Here is a 16,786-nt window from a genome sequence, read left to right as displayed (position 1 = left end):
CTCCTGAGTATTAATTCCTGCGGAAAGTAGAAACTCTGATATGGGACAGGCACAAGGAAAGACAAACTGATCTATGAGTCAAACTGAAATTCATGTTGAGTTGCTGAGCAGCATTCAAAGACATCTCAGAATCTAGGATTATGTTCCCTATTGAACATCAAAAGGACAAATCTTTGATTATGTGCTTGCAAAATATGGGAAACCATCTAATCTGTCTATAGGGCAAAGGGGATGTAAACAGTCAAACTAATATTCATGTTGTTATGTACAACATAATGGTCCATGACTCATGCTCCATTCTAACCGCAAGCCCAAGAGACCAACTCATAGTTACTGAATTCACTGGAGGTATCACCTGCTCAAACAAGTCAGCAAAAATGTGTCAACTGTTTAGAACTGTCCATAGCTCTCCCTAGCAAATGGTGCAGACTCATCCATACCTGTTCCATTATCCTTACAAAGGGACGCTCCATACAAAGGGACAATTCAGTCCCTATCACAGAATATAACCCCAAAATGAGATTGGTTGTAGGTAGAAACCTATCAAACCTGAGCAAATGGCAGAGCTAGAAAAGTCTCATAAGTTTGCAGTAAAACATTGGTCACAAGCAACCCAAGAAATAGGATTGTGAAGTTAACACAGCTTTCCCTTTGGTGACATGAAGTAGCCCAATGATGGGAAAGAGCTAAACAGGCAGATCCAAAAAGTAATGACATTCTTGAGTACAATAGACATTTAAACAGGTCTGAACCTGCCCTGGACTTAGGGCAAAACACTCATGGGCCTAGAATTTAAGCAGGCAGTTATCCATCTTCATCAGACTTGTTTCACAGTATGCTCTCCCACCTCAGCTACTTGGGCAGTGTTCTTAGCTGTCAGGCATCAGGACTTTAATACTGGAGCAAACTGAGCTGAGCCAATCCATGCCTCATTCTGGAACAAGCCACTGCCACTCTCCCACCCTCAACCGTTCTTATACACACCACAGCAAGGGGATGGACAGCATTCTGCAAGGCAGGGCTCTTCAGTACACCATGATCTAAACTCTGAAACATGCACAAAGACAAAAATAAAGATCTAGGATAATATAGCAATAACAGCATTTTAAAAATTACACAGCAAAATTCATTAAATATTGGAAATATTTGTACACAAAGATGTATAAAATAAACATACTCTAAACAAGAGGATGACAAGTGCTTTATATTAAGGTACAGGGCAATGTGCTTTCTGTCAAATGACTAGATGTTTCCTCTATAACATCGAGATGTATAAATACAGTAACACAAATAACAGGTGAAAGTTAATTCCATGTAATGAACAATGGGAAGTATATCTACATTTATACCACACCCAGTAAGATTCACAGGAAACCTGCAACAGAATTGAGTTTATTTTTGTCTGTTTACATAGCCAGTATTGACAAGTTTGTGCTAATCAGCAAAAATCTCTTGCATTGGAACATTTATATAACCACTGTAAAGCTCTGACATTGTGACACAAACAGTCCTTTGCAGTAAAATGATGTTGGTCCATGATCCAACTCTTGGAACGATACTCTGATCTGTCTTCTGAAGAACATGCAACGTCTTTGAAAAAGCAGGTGAGCCACAGGCTCTATGCATTAAATTACAGGCAAATTAAACATTAACCCCTGGCAAAGTACTGAAGGGAATAATATATTCAAGGGAAAAGTAAAAGACGAAACAAACCCACACACCTGTCAGCTAAAGAACCTGAGTGCTAGATTATGGAGTTCTTTTCTCACATTCAGGTGGTCGTAAATGAGGAAGTTTGTCCCAGCATTTACAAATATACAGCTATTCATGCAGCCTCAGTCTTTGGGAACCATACAGGAATTACCTGGCCTGCTTGCTACTTTGGTACTGAGTGGCTACCCTCACACAGGCAACTCTACTGCAAGACTCGGCGATGGCATTGCTCCCTTGCACTAGTGTCAATACAGGCAGTGCTGCTTCACACGACTATATAACAATTTTATTTATACACTGGGGTATAACAAACAGCTCAAACAACAAACTCCATTTTTTGTCTAATAACCTGCCAGAAATCGACAGGAGTTGTTTTTTTTTCTGTGATGTTATCTCATCGCTACGATGAGCAAAGTGTGCTTAAGAGGCAAGGTCACACCCCTCCCCAGAGTAAAAGATAAAGAAATAGGAAAGATATCGAATATGCTACTGATTCTGAAGTTGAATATTTTCTAGGATATTAATGAGATTCTCTAGTCCAAAGATGTAGCCTCGGTCTGGGCCGTCATGCACAGTTTGGTCGTCCCGGAACCCCTTGTATGTACTGTGGGCAAAGTCTATCATCCTCACATCGACTTTGGGCAGGCTCCCAGTATTTGGCGAGGAGAAAGATGAAGATGGCAAGGAGCTGCTGTCTTCCTGGATGTTGCCCTGGCTCAGTACCTCTGCAGAGTTCTGCTGCATTTCCAGATTCTCTTCCTTTCCATCGTAGATGATCAGTAAGGAGCTGGAGTAGAAGCGATAAGAAGCCTGCTTCTCTAGAACCTCTTTCAGACTTCGAAGTTTCTGCAGAATTGGATCAAACAAGTCTTTTCGCAGGTACCTGCCATTGTGCAGGAACTCGTACAGAGCATTCCCAAACCCTTCAATAGAAAGGCTACGACCATAGTACTTGTTCCTACACACATAATGCCCTGAGTCTAACTGATATACCTGAAAAAAAACAAAAAATACTGCTCAGTTTGGCATTTGAGATGACCAATTATTAACACAAACAAATGGCAACTTTAAATACTCTATATTTGATTTTAACATTTGCATTCAGGATGAGCAAATTCCCACCACAGTGAATTATACATAGCTATAAATTTCACAACATTAAAAATAAATTAGCTGCAAAGAATTACAATTTACTCCAATGATTTTTAGGAGTTCTGCTGATTTAAGGAGAAGAGTGGGGAAGAATGTTAGTTCTGATGATTACAATTAGTTTGGATAATTTCAGAGGCATAACAATGAATGAGTTTTGACCTGACCTACTGAAATAATTCCAGTTCCTTCTGTTCTTACAAGGTTAAGTGATATTGTTAGGAAGTAGTTTCTGAGTGAGGAAGCAAGCACTTCATATAAAGAAATGTTCAGGGCAGTAACTGCACAAGTAGCAGATGTAATCCAAATCCTCTTTGGAATGACAGTGCAAAGGAGGAGACGAACTCCTATCATTTTCCAGTTCTCCTTGGCATCAGGCAAGTTGGAGCTAATGAGCAATTCCACAAATGGTATGAGAAAGGAGTCCATCAACAAAGACCTGCAACTTACAAAAAGACTTTAGCAAGGCACTTGATGAAATCTGTAAACTAGATTAATCAGGAATGGGATCCAAGGAAAAATTGCAAGTAAAAGGAAAAAAAATTGGTTCAGTACAAGAAAACAAAAGTTAGAGTATTTATTGGTTTTAGTATTTATAACTAATTTGAATATTTGCTGATAATACCAAGATAGGGAACGTAGCTAAAAGTGAAGCAAATTCTTGGCAGCAGGAAGTAACAGACTGGTTAGGTGGGCATGGAAGTATCAAAAGGAGTTCTAACTAGAGAACCATGAAATTATCAATTGAAGAGGACAAACAAGACAAAGGAATAAACAATAAATAGAAGAATACCATCCAGTGCAAAGAAAGAAACTCATAGGTCACTTAAGGTAGTGGGATAAATAAATGACATGGTTAAGGGAGCATTTGGAAGAACATCCAACAGAAAGGTAAGAATAATCAATTAAATCACAGATGGAGCTCTCAGCAGCTTAGGGTGATGCACTATAGAAAGGATGTTACAACATTAAAGTAGCCGCAGGGGAGATTTCCAAGGACGTTGAGAAAATAAGAAAATTAAGACGTTGAGTTATTAAGAAAAGTCAAACTACATCAGGGCTGTTTCGAGGAAAGGCAATTTATTGAGGTGGACAAAAATATACAAATGTGAGAGTGAGAAACAGAAAAGACATATTTACTTTGGCAAAGTGGGTGTCCATTAGGGGACATTAATTGGTGGATTGATTAAAAGGAAGTTGAGGAAATATTTTAATCAAAGAACGGATCTGAGACTAACCATTTGAAAATATGATGGAAGCAGAAGTCCTGAGTCACTCTAAAAGGTACCTGGATGAGATGAAGAACTGAAAAAGTTATACAGTGAATGTATAAATAATGGGAATTGCTCCATTTTTGAATGCAAAAGTACAATGGGCTGAATGGTCTCCACTGCTGTAAATTCAAAGGTTAAGATTTGGTAGAGACACAGGCAGTAACAGGGTGTTTACTAAGAGCCTTGACAGGTGCTGAATTATCAGAAGATTCACTACTGTCATGAGGGGATAATATTTTTAAGTGCACTTAGAATTACCTGGAACATGTGCCTTAAAAATGTGTTTAAGCAAATTTAATGGTTTGCTGCAAATGGGAACATTTCAGGGAAGTATTTGCATGCAATGGGCAGAGGATGATGGAACAACGTGGAGCAGACTGTATCACTGTCTGGTATGGGGGTGAGGGGAGGGGCGCTACTGCACAGGACCAAAAGCTGCAGAGGGTTGTAAATTTAGTCGGCTCCATCTTGGGCAATAACTTACAAAAACCTACAAAAAAAAACCTACAAAAACCTACAAAGGACATCTTCAGGGAGCGGTGTCTCAGAAAGGCAGTGTCCATGATTAAGGACCTCCAGCACCCAGGGCATGCCCTTTTCTCACTGTTACTATGAGGTAGGAGGTACAGAAGCCCGAAAGCACACACTCAGTGATTCAGGAACAGCTTCTTTCCCCCTGCCACCCGATTCCTAAGTGGACATTGAAGCTTTGGATACTACCTCACTTTTTAAAAAATATACAGTATTTCTGTTTTTTTGCACGATTTTTAATCTATTCAATATATATATGCTGCGTAATGTATACTGATTTATTTTTTTCTTCTATATTATGTATTGCATTTAACTGCTGCTACTGTTAAAAAATTTCATGTCGCATGCAGGTGATAATAAATCTGATTCTGATCCACTTTTCAAACATGGTTTCCTATGCAATATCATTCTGTATAATTTAGGGCGGACAATGTAAGGTAACTGGAATATCAGTGAAGGCAGAGGCAGTAACATAGAGATGTTAGTGAGTGACACAGAGTGTGGAAGGTAGATATCACTTAAAAGTCAGTACACACTTTTTCCTAGCTGTGTCATTACTGCATTAATTACCAAATTGGATGCAAACTACAATCTGGCTGGTTAGGTACAGAACAAATATGCTTGTCAAACCAGCTGTGCAGATACACATTTCCACAAACTCTAGATGGAATGAATAGGATAAGTGGTGTTTAATTATATTGTCAATTGCAGACATTCTTATCCGTATGAGAAATATAGTTGATGCTCCAGGCCTGAGACTCATGAGAATGGTCACACTGGAAACATTAACTATATCTCTCTCTGCAGATGCTACCTCATCTTGCTGAATGTTTCAGTATTTTCTGTTTTTATGTTAGATTTCTGCACCACTTGCACATTTGTACTACACTATCAGCTCTCCAGGACCCCGGTTCTGGCAGGACTTTCATGTCTTACCTGAAGACAATGTATTTAATTCCTCTGCCATTTACACATCCCTGCTAAAAAATTTTCCATTTGCATAAGGAACCTACATTTCACCTTGATGATCTTTTCCTTTATACATCCCTATCAGAACTTTTAGTCTGTTTTTGGTTTGTTGCTAGTTTATTCCCATATCCTTTTCCTTTATCAAATTATTGATCATCTGTTATCCAATTCTGAGACTTCCAATCATTTTATAAGCTTTTTCCTTGAGATTTAATACTCTAAATCATGGTTGAAATTTTTTTCCTGTTTGGTCTTTAAGCCTTAAAAGCAATGTATATTTGTTACAAATCGGGCCTAAATCTCAGTTTTTGAACATAGCATTCCAAACTATGACAGCCTCCCAGACCCTCATACAACACCTATTCTAGAATGGTTCTTATAAGAACATAAGAAATAGAGTAGGAGTAGGCCATCTGGTCCATCGAGCCTGTTCCACCATTATCTGGCCAAGGACTCATCTCCACCTACCTTCCTTTTCCCCATAGCCCTTAATTCCCCTACAATGCAAAAATCTATCTAACCTTGTCTTAAATATATTTACTGAACCTCCTCAAGTAAGGAGATCAGAATTGCAAGCAGTTCTCCAGGTGTGGCCTCACCAGTACCCTGTACAGTTGCAGCATAACTTCCCTGCTCTTAAATTCAATCCCTTTAGCAATGAAGGCCAACTATCCATTTGCTTTCTTGATAGCATGCTGCACCTGCAAACCAAACTTTTGTGATTCATGCACAAGCACTCCAAAGTCCCTCTGCACAGCAGCATGCTGCAATTTTTACCATTTAAATAACAATATGGTTTTACTGGCAGATTGGAGGACAGCAAAAGGGCAGAGATAATGGAGAACTACCACACGTTCACCAGATACTGGTAGCTGAGAAAATGCTGTAATTGATGTTAAAGAATAGATTAAAGTTAACTAGAAAAGGTAGAAATGACTCAGAGTCAACACTGACTTAAGGAAATCAGCTTTGGACAATCTATTGAGTTCTTCAGGGACGTAATTAGCAGATTAAATGAAGGAAAATTGGAGGAGTTGTTGACTATAAAGGTTGTCAAAGAATGTAACAGATTTGTAGGTGGAGAAATGACAAGAGTTTAAACCAGACAAATGTAAGAGAATGAACTGTGGGAGGTCAAACGTCAAGGGGAAGTTCAGGCAGTCCCCGGGTTATGTACGAGTTCCGTTCCGGAGTCGTCTTTAAGTCGGAACAAGTACATCCGGTATTATTTAGCATCAGTTAGTCAAATGTTTGTCTTAGTATATAGTATATATTTTACCTTTCTATGCATATAAAACACTTAAGAAACATGTATTCCAATAATTAAACCATTACATTGCTTAGTAATAATTGTAGCTTTCATCGGGGCAGGAACTTTCACATGCTCCATTATTCTCACTTTACCCGTTATCCTTTAAAATTGTTCCGATTGTTGACCGACTGTAGCCTAATGCCTTTCCAATGACCAATGGCATTTCACCTCTTTCCAAACGCTTTATTATTTCCATTTTATTTTCAATCGCGATCGCTTCACACCAATGGAACAGAAACACTGCGGGCAGCAGGTCCTTACCTGCGCCACCTCCTGAGGTCCGCTGGGTCCCAAGGACCACAACACTGAATTCCCCAGGTCCTGAACTGTGCCACACTGAGACAGGTTAAATGGGACAAGTCGGGGTTGTGCTGGGTTTGGGTATTTGATCCTCCACAATATTCCACGTGGGAATTTAAACTGGAGGTAGCAATGTTTTTTTTTAAACGAGGTTGAATTGTGAGGTCAACATCAACCCGGTACGGATGGTACGGGAGTCACTGGATTGACATCAACCCGGCACGGGAGCGATCTGTCACTAAATTGAACTCGGGAACCTCCGTTCTCTAGCCCGGTGCTGATCTGACTGCACTATCAGCCGACCAGACTGGGGTGGGGGGGTAGGGTAAATTTTACTAAGAAAAATTTAAGCCAAATACAAAGTTAAACACTCAACACAGTGTCAACGGCAACAACTTAAAATGGCGGATGGCATTATAACCATATAACCATTTAACAATCACAGCACGGAAACAGGCCATCTCGGCCCTCCTAGTCCGTGCCGAACTCTTAATCTCACCTAGTCCCACCTACCCGCACTCAGCCCATAACCCTCCACTCCTTTCCTGTCCATATACCTATCCAATTTTACCTTAAATGACACAACTGAACTGGCCCCTACTACTTCTACAGGAAGCTCATTCCACACAGCTATCACTCTCTGAGTAAAGAAATACCCCCTCGTATTTCCCTTAAACTTCTGCCCCCTAACTCTCAAATCATGTCCTCTCGTTTGAATCTCCCCTACTCTCAATGGACACAGCCTATTCACATCAACTCTATCTATCCCTCTCAAAATTTTAAATATCTCGATCAAATCCCCCCTCAACCTTCTACGCTCCAATGAATAGAGACATAACTTGTTCAACCTTTCTCTGTAACTTAGTGCTGAAACCCAGGTAACATCCTAGTAAATCGTCTCTGCACTCTAATTTATTGATATCTTTCCTATAATTCGGTGACCAGAACTGTACACAATATTCCAAATTTGGCCTTACCAATGCCTTGTACAATTTTAACATTACATCCCAACTTCTGTATTCAATACTTTGATTTATAAAGGCCAGTGTTCTAAAAGCCTTCTTCACCACCCTATCTACATGAGACTTCACCTTCAGGGAACTATGCACTGTTATTCCTAGATCTCTCTGTTCCTCTGCATTCCTCAATTCCCTACCATTTACCCTGTATGTTCTATTTGGATTATTCCTGCCAAAATGTAGAACCTCACGCTTCTCAGCATTAAACTCCATCTGCCAACGTTCAGCCCATTCTTCTAACCGGCATAAATCTCCCTGCAAGCTTTGAAAACCCATCTCATTATCCACAACACCTCCTACCTTAGTATCATCGGCATACTTACTAATCCAATTTACCACCCCATCATCCAGATCATTTATGTATATTACAAACAACATTGGGCCCAAAACAGATCCCTGAGGCACCCCGCTAGTCACCGGCCTCCATCCTGATAAACAATTATCCACCACTACTCTCTGGCATCTCCCATCTAGCCACTGTTGAATCTATTTTATTACTCCAGCATTAATACCTAACGACTGAAGTTTCTTAACTAACCTTCCATGTGGAACTTTGTCAAAGGCTTTGCTTGAAGTCTTTATAGACTACATCCACTGCCTTACCCTCGTCAACATTCCTCGTAACTTCTTCAAAAAATTCAATAAGGTTTGTCAAACATGACCTTCCACGCACAAATCCATGCTGGCTACTCCTAATCAGTTCCTGTCTATCCAGATAATTATTAATACTATCTCTAAGAATACTTTCCATTAATTTACCCACCACTGATGTCAAACTGACAGGTCTATAATTGCTAGGCTTACTTCTAGAACCCTTTTTAAACAATGGAACCACATGAGCAATACGCCAATCCTCCGGCACAATCCCCGTTTCTAATGACATCTTAAAGATCTCCATCAGAGCTCCTGCTATTTCTACACAAACTTCCCTCAAGGTCCTGGGAAATATCCTGTCAGGACCCAGAGATTTATCCATTTTTAAATTTCTTAAAAGCGCCAGTACTTCCACCTCTTTAATTGTCATAGATTCCATAACTTCCTTACTTGTTTCCCACACCTTACACAATTCAATATCCTTCTCCTTAGTGAATACTGAAGAGAAGAAATCATTCAAAATCTCTCCCATCTCCCTCGGCTCCACACATAGCTGACCACTGATTCTCTAAGGGGCCAATTTTATCCCTCACTATCCTCTTGCTTTTAATATAACTGTAGAAACCTTTCGGATTTACTTTCACCTTATTTGCCAAACCAACCTCGTATCTTCTCTTAGCTTTTCTAATCTCTTTCTTAAGATTCCTTTTACATTCTTTATATTCTTCGAGCAATTCCTTTACTCCATGCTGCCTATATCTATTGTAGACATCCCTCTTTTTCCGAACCAAGTTTCTAATATCCCTTGAAAACCATGGTGCTTTTAAACCTTTAACCTTTCCTTTCAACCTAACAGCAACATAAAGATTCTGTACCCTCATAATTTCACCCTTAAATGACCTCCATTTCTCTATTACATCCTTCCCATAAAACAACTTGACCCAATCCACTCTCTCTAAATCCCTTCGCATCTCCTCAAAGTTTGCCTTTCTCCAATCAAAAATCTCAACTCCAGGTCCAGTCCTGTCCTTCTCCATAATTATATTGAAGCTAATGCTATTGTGATCACTGGACCCAAAGTGCTCCCCAACACATACATCTGTCAGCTGACCTATCGCATTCCCTAACAGGAGATCCAACACTGCCCCATCTCTTATCGGTACTTCTATGTATTGTTGCAAAAAACTATCCTGCACACATTTCACAAACTCTAAACCATCCAGCCCTTTTACAGAATGAGCTTCCCAATCTACGTGTGGAAAATTAAAATCTCCCACAATCACCACCTTGTTTTTACTACAAATATCTGCTATCTCCTTACACATTTGCTCTTCCAACTCACGCTCCCCATTATGTGGCCTATAATACACTCCTATCAGTGTTACTACACCTTTCCCATTCCTCAATTCCACCCAAATAGTCTCCCTAGAGGAGCTCTCTAATCTATCCTTCCAAAGCACTGCCATAAGATTTTCTCGGACAAGCAATGCAACACCTCCTCCTCTGGCCCCTCCTACTCTATCACACCTGAAGCAACTAAATCCAGGAATATTTACTTGCCAATCACACCCTTCCTGCAACCATGTTTCACTAATAGCTACAACATCATAATACCAGGTATCAATCCACGCTTTAAGCTCATCCACCTTTCTTACAATGCTCCTAGCATTAAAATAGATACATTTAAGATACTCTCCACCTCCTCCTCTCTTTTCATCCTTAACAATGCATTCAAATTTATTATCCTTTTCTTTCTTCTCCCCTACATCTTCAGGCTGAGCGCATCCCTTCTCCATCACCTGCCTTTCCTCCCTCACACACTGTCTATTTACTTGCTCTACTGGTGAACTAACTTCCTCTCCCATAGTTTCCTCAAATTGATTCCCCCCCCATCTTACTAGTTTAAAGTCTGCCCTGTAGCCCTAGCAAACCTCCCCGCTAGGATATTGGTCCCCCCAGGATTCAAGTGTAACCTGTCCTTCTTGAACAGGTCACGCCTGCCCCAGAATAGGTCCCAATGATCCAGAAACTTGAATCCCTGCCCCCTGCTCCAATCCCACAGCCACGCATTCATCCTCCACCTAATTCCATTCCTACTCTCATTGTCGCGTGGCACAGGCAGTAATCCCGAGATTACTACCTTTGCAGTCCTTCTTCTTAACTGCCTTCCTAACTCCCTGTACTCTCATTTCAGGACCTCTTCCCCTTTACTACCTATGTCATTGGTACCCACATGTACCACGACCTCTGGCTCCTCACCATCCCACTTCAGGATATCTTGGACGCGATCAGAAACGTCCCGAACCCTGACACCAGGAAGGCAAATTACCATCCGGCACTCCCAATCACCTCCACAGAACCGCCTGTCTGAACCCCTGACTATCAAGTCCCCTATTACTATGATCCTCTTTTTTCTATCCCTACCCTTCTGAGCTACAGGGTTGTCCTCTGTGCCAGAAGCCCGGCCACTGTCACTTCCACCAGGTAGGCTGTTCCACCCAACAGTACTCAAACATGAGTACTAATTGTCAAGGGGTACAGCCACTGGGGTACTCTCTAGTACCTGCCTCTTCCCCTTCCTGACCGTGACCCACCTATCTGCCTCCCGTGGCCCCGGAGTGACCACCTGCCTGCAACTCCCCGCTATCACCTCCTCACTCTCCCTGACCAGGCGAAGGCCATCGAGCTGCAGCTCCAGTTCCCTAACTCGGTCCGTCAGGAGCTGCAGTTCGGTGCACCTGGTGCAGATGTGAACGTCTGGGAAGCTCGGAGACTCCAGGACCTCCCACATCCGACACCGAGAACAGCAACCTGCCCTCACACTCATACTTCCCGAATAACTGAAAATAACAACTAAAAGATAAGCCTACTGTGCCCTCTTCCGCCTAAGCCCCGAGCCCAAGCCCTACACTCTGCTCCCAGCGCACTCCGCTGCCCGCAAACGAAGCTGCCCGCTTCTTAAGGCTGTGTTCTTTTTATATCTTCCCTCCTTCCCAGGCCTCCTTCATGCGCCTGCGCAGTCCCGTCTCTCAGAACTCCGATCTGAGACGCAATTGGACAATTTGAAAATGGCCGCCGCCGCACTTCCTCTCAAAGCCTCGCTGTCCTCTTCCAAAAGAGGACATTCTCCTCTTTGGTTCATAAGTACGAGTTGTCTGTAAGTCGGACGTTCGTAACTCGGGGACTACCTGTATACAGTAAATAGGAGAATTGATGTACAGAGTGGGGTGTACAGTTGGGGTGCAAGTTCCTGCTCCATTAAAGTAGCAACAGTAGATAGGATGGTAAAGGCATACAGCATGCTTACCTTCACTGGATGGGGTATGAGTTATAAAGGTCAGGAAGTCATGTTGGAACTGTAAAAAAATATGGTTCAGCCATATTCCGAGTATTGTGTATTTTTCTGGTTGCCGTATTACAGAAAAGATATCCAGGCTTTGGAGAAGGTAAAGAACAGGTTCATCAAGATGTGGCCTAGCTTAAGAAGAGTTTAGACAAACTTGGATAGTTTTCTCCGGAATGTCAGAGTCTGAGGGGATTCCTGATTGGAGGTTATAAAATGAGAGGCTCGCCTTCATTGGATGGGTGCGAGTATAAAATTCACACTCACTAGGTAGACAGAAATGTCAAATGCCAGAGGACACAAGTTTAAAGAGGGAAAAGTTTCAATAATGTAAGGTATGGGGCAAGTTTTATTTCAACTTTGAGATGGCAGATGCCTGAAATGCACTGCTAAGGATGGTGATGGACACTCACAGTAGTGACATTTAAGAGGCACATGAACAGGCATACGGATAGAGGGATATTAAATTAATTTAATATGCAATTAATTTAATTTGGCACCATGGTCACCATACATCATGGGCTAAATGGCCTGTTTCTGTGTTGTACTTTTCTATATTCTTAATGGAAATCACCTGATGTGGCTTTGGACCGTCACAAAATTTCTCTAAGATCCTTTCTAGCTTGGCAAATGACATTAGAGCATATGGAATTGAGGGCAATTATTTTAGTAGATTGAAATTTATTAACAGAAAGAAAAGAGAAACAAACAAGAACTTGCCAGGATAGTACAGCTTTGAATAGGGATTGGTGCTTGGGCCCCAACCACTGATATCAATAACTTGGCAGAGGGTAACAAATAAAACATTCCCAGGGTTACTGATGGCACAAAACTAAATGGGGTCAGAGTGATAAAGATACAAAGAGGCTTTGAGAGGAGCAGATGGGTTGAATCCTTGGCAATGATATAACAAATGAGAACAATGTGGAAAAGTGCAGTCATCACTGGCAGAAAAATACAGATGTACTGAGTCATATTTACATGTCTAAGAGTTGACATTCAGGGACACAGTGGATGCACTTGTACGTGAATTACTGAAATCTAAGTTACATCAAGTACTACAGAAGACAAATTATATACTGGCCTTTATTGCAAAAGGATTTGAGGATGACGGTAAAAATACCTTCCAACAATTACACAATGCCTTGGTGAGACCACACCTGTTATTGTTCAGTGTCGAGAATAACTTCCTATCTCCTTTACCATAGCATTGGAGAGGGATAGGAACAGAAAAGTTTTTAAAGCATTTAATTGGAGTAAGGGGAAATATGAGGCTATCAGGGAGGAACTTGGAAGGATAAACTGGGAACAAACGCTCTCTGGGAAATGTACGGAAGAAATGTGGCAAATGTTCAGGGGATATTTGTGTGGAGTTCAGCATAGTTCCAATGAGACAGGGTAAGGATGGGAGGGTACCCATGGTGTACAAAAACATGGTGTACAAAGACTGTTGTAAATCTAGTCAAGAAGAAAAGAGCTTACGAATGGTTCAAAAAGCTAGGTAACAATAGAGAGCTAGAAGACAAGGCTACCAGGAAGGGTACCTTGGCAAGTAGGATTAAAGAAAACCAAGATATTTTACAAGTATGTGAAGAGCAAGAGAATAAGATGTGAGAGAAGAGGACCAATCAAGTGTGACAGTGGAAAAGTGTGTATGGAACCGGAGGAGATAGCAGAGGTACTTAACGAATACTTTGCTTCAGTATTCACTACAGAAAAATATCTTGGCAATTGTAGAGATGACTTACAGTGGAGTGAAAAGCTTGAGCATGTATTAAAATATTAAGAAAGAGGATGTGCTGGAGCTTTTGGAAAGCATCAAGCTGGATAAGTCACTGGGACTGGTCAAGATGTACCCCAGGCTACTGTGGGAGGCAAGAGAGGTGATTGCTAAGCCTCTGGCAATGATCTTTGCTGCATCAATGGGGACTGGAGAGGTTCCAGAGGATTGGAGGGTTGCGGATGTTTTTCCAATATTCAAGAAAGGGAGTAGAGATAGCCCAGGAAATTATAGACCAGTGAGTCTTACTTCAAGTGGTTGCTAAGTTGTTGGAGAAGATCCTGAGAGGCAGAATTTATGAACATTTGGAGAGGCATAATATGATTAGGAATAGTCAGCATGGCTTTGTCAAAGGCAGGTAATGCCTGACAAGCTTGACTGAATTTTTTGAGAATGTGACTAAACACATTGATGAAGGTAGAGCAGTAGATGTAGTGTATATGGATTTCAGTGAGGCATTTGACAAGGTACTCCATGCAATGCTTATTGAGAAAGTAAGAAGGCATAGGATCTAAGGGGACATTGCTTTGTGGATCCAGAACTGGCTTGCCCACAGAAGGCAAAGAGTAGCTGCAGACAGGTCATATTCTGCATGGCGGTCAATGACCAGTGGTGAGCCTCAGATCTGTTCTGGGACCCATACTCTTCATGATTTTTATAAATGACCAGATAAGGAAATGGAGAGATGGGTTAGTAAATTTGCTGATGACACAAAGGTTGGAGGTGTTGTGGATATTGTGGAGGGCTGTCTGAGGTTACAGTGAGATTTTACTAGGATGTAAAACTGGTTTGAGAAGTAGCAGATGGAGTTCAAACCAGATAAGAGTGAGGTGGTTCATTTTGGTAGGTCAAATATGATGGCAGAATATAATATTAATGGTAAGTCTCTTGGCAGTTTGAAGGATAAGAGGGATCTTGGGGTCCTAGTCCATAGGACACTCAAAGCTGCTATGCAGGTTGACTCTTGTGGTTAAGGCAGCATATGGTGCATTAGCCTTCATCCATCGTGGGATTGAGTTTAGGAGCCGAGAGGTAATGTTGCAGCTATATAGGGCCGTGGTCAGACCTCACTTGGGAGTACTGTGCTCACTTCAGGAAGGATGTGAAAACCATAGAAAGGGTTCAGAGGAGATTTACAAGATGTTACCTGGATTGGGGAGCATGCCTTATGAGAATAGGTTGAGTGAACTCGGCCTTTTTTCCTTGGAGTGACAGAGGATGAGCGGTGACCTGATAGAGGTGTACAAGATGATGAGAGGCATTCATCATGCAGATAGTCAGAGGCTTTTTCCCAGGGCGGAAATGACTAGCACAAGAAGACACAGTTTTAAGGTGCTTGGAAGTAGGTACAGAGATGTCAGGGGTAAGTTGTTTTTATAAAAAAAACGCAGAGATTGGTGAGTGTATGGACTAGGCTGCCGGTGACTGTCGTGGAGGTGGATACGATAGAGTCTTTTAAGAGACTCCTGGACAGGTACATGGAGCACAAAAAAATAGAGGGCTCTGGGTAACCCTAGGTAATTTCTAAAGGAAAGGACATGCTTGGCACAACTTTGTCAGCTGAAGGGCCTGTATTGTCCTGTAGGTTTTCTATGTTTCTAGAAGTGCAGCCAAGGTTCACCAGATTGCTTCCAGGGTTGTAATGAAGGGCTTATATAGCAAACACAGGTACCAGAGGTCACAATTCCAAAACTGGCAATTTAAATATGAGATTAGGAGAGAGTTTTTGTAATTCTCTACACAAAGGGCTAAAGTTATCAATTACTGTAGTCAAAATACAGAATATGCTTCTAGATATTAGAGGAATCACAAGAACATTAGTAAAGAGCAGGAAATTGATGCTGAAGTCAAGTCATGACTGAGCTGAAAATTAAAGTTCACTTTTTTAGTAGAGGCTGCAGATTTGACAAGTTTGCATTATTAACCATCTTAATTTGCCCAGAAGTACAGAAAGGTGGCAGAGGTCTGAAGAGCAAAACTCTGCAGTACCTCATTTGGCATATCCTCTTCCCAGCAGCCTCCACCCCAATCAAATCTATTGCAACTTCCTTAAGTAATTGGCTCTTCTCATTCTTAGGCCAGGTGTCCGACCCTCAGGTTTTGAACTGAAGCAAAATGCGCAAAATGTGTCCATTTTGTGAATAATGAAATCAATTCAATAGCAGGATTCTACATCAAATTTGAATGGCTTTCTCACCCATCCCCACTGTAACCAAAATTAAGTTCCATTGTGGGAAATTCTTTCGGGTTTTGGTCTCCTTGAATAACATGATAATTTGGATCTATTTGGAAGACTGTCATAACCAAAAGAATGACTACAATAGTTAGAATTATTTTTAGTAGATTTAAAAAAAAAATAATTCACCTTGCTTGAGAAGACTAGGTTGAAGTGAATGGCAGGGATTTTAAAGCTTAAATCAGCCACTGACCTGCATCCCACAGACACGCACACCCAGTGCTCCTGATGTGCTCAGTTCACACTTCTTTATCTGACGTGCTGCTTTTTCCTCGGATGCATCATCTCCATGCTGCCTGGTCCCCATCTTTAGATCAAGAATGCAAGGATACCCAAAGTGATGAACCACATTCTCCAACAGCAGGAACTCTAGGAGGAAGCTTTGTTAAGGAAAATCCCTGACAAGGAAGTTTGAGCTTATTCTATTACAAGATATCCCAAAAACCACGGTTCTTATTAGGATACTACTCATCAACCAAAAAAAAATACACGTATGTTTTTAAAACATCAAACTACAAGTAGCAACCCTGAACTATTACTCCTGAACTGATCTCAGAGAAACTGGA

At 41.2% G+C, this 16,786-nt stretch overlaps 1 protein-coding gene across 2 annotated transcripts in view; it reads right to left on the bottom strand.

Annotated features, from left to right (window-relative positions):
- Nucleotides 1–1,103: 1,103 nt before the first annotated feature.
- Nucleotides 1,104–16,786, bottom strand: part of ip6k1 (inositol hexakisphosphate kinase 1) — a 117,054-nt gene continuing 101,371 nt past the window's right edge. Inside the window, exons 1-3 of one of the 2 annotated variants that reach the window (XR_009506857.1) lie at nt 4,101–12,078; nt 3,030–3,250; nt 2,570–2,706 (exon numbers count right to left, since the gene is read on the bottom strand). Coding sequence is in view for 1 of the 2 variants with exons in the window: in XM_059944527.1 (XP_059800510.1) it covers nt 2,200–2,706; nt 16,414–16,589 (683 nt within the window). In the remaining variant the exon portion in view is untranslated. Of the gene's footprint in view, nt 2,707–3,029; nt 3,251–4,100; nt 12,079–16,413; nt 16,590–16,786 lie in introns of those variants that run through there. The other variant, XM_059944527.1, reaches the window with a different exon arrangement.

This window comes from Hypanus sabinus, chromosome 19 (assembly GCF_030144855.1).
Source record: "Hypanus sabinus isolate sHypSab1 chromosome 19, sHypSab1.hap1, whole genome shotgun sequence".
NCBI classification, from domain to species: Eukaryota; Metazoa; Chordata; class Chondrichthyes; order Myliobatiformes; family Dasyatidae; genus Hypanus; species Hypanus sabinus.
The sequence above is the reverse complement of the archived record's forward strand: the minus strand, read 5'-3'. Positions and strand labels throughout refer to the sequence as shown.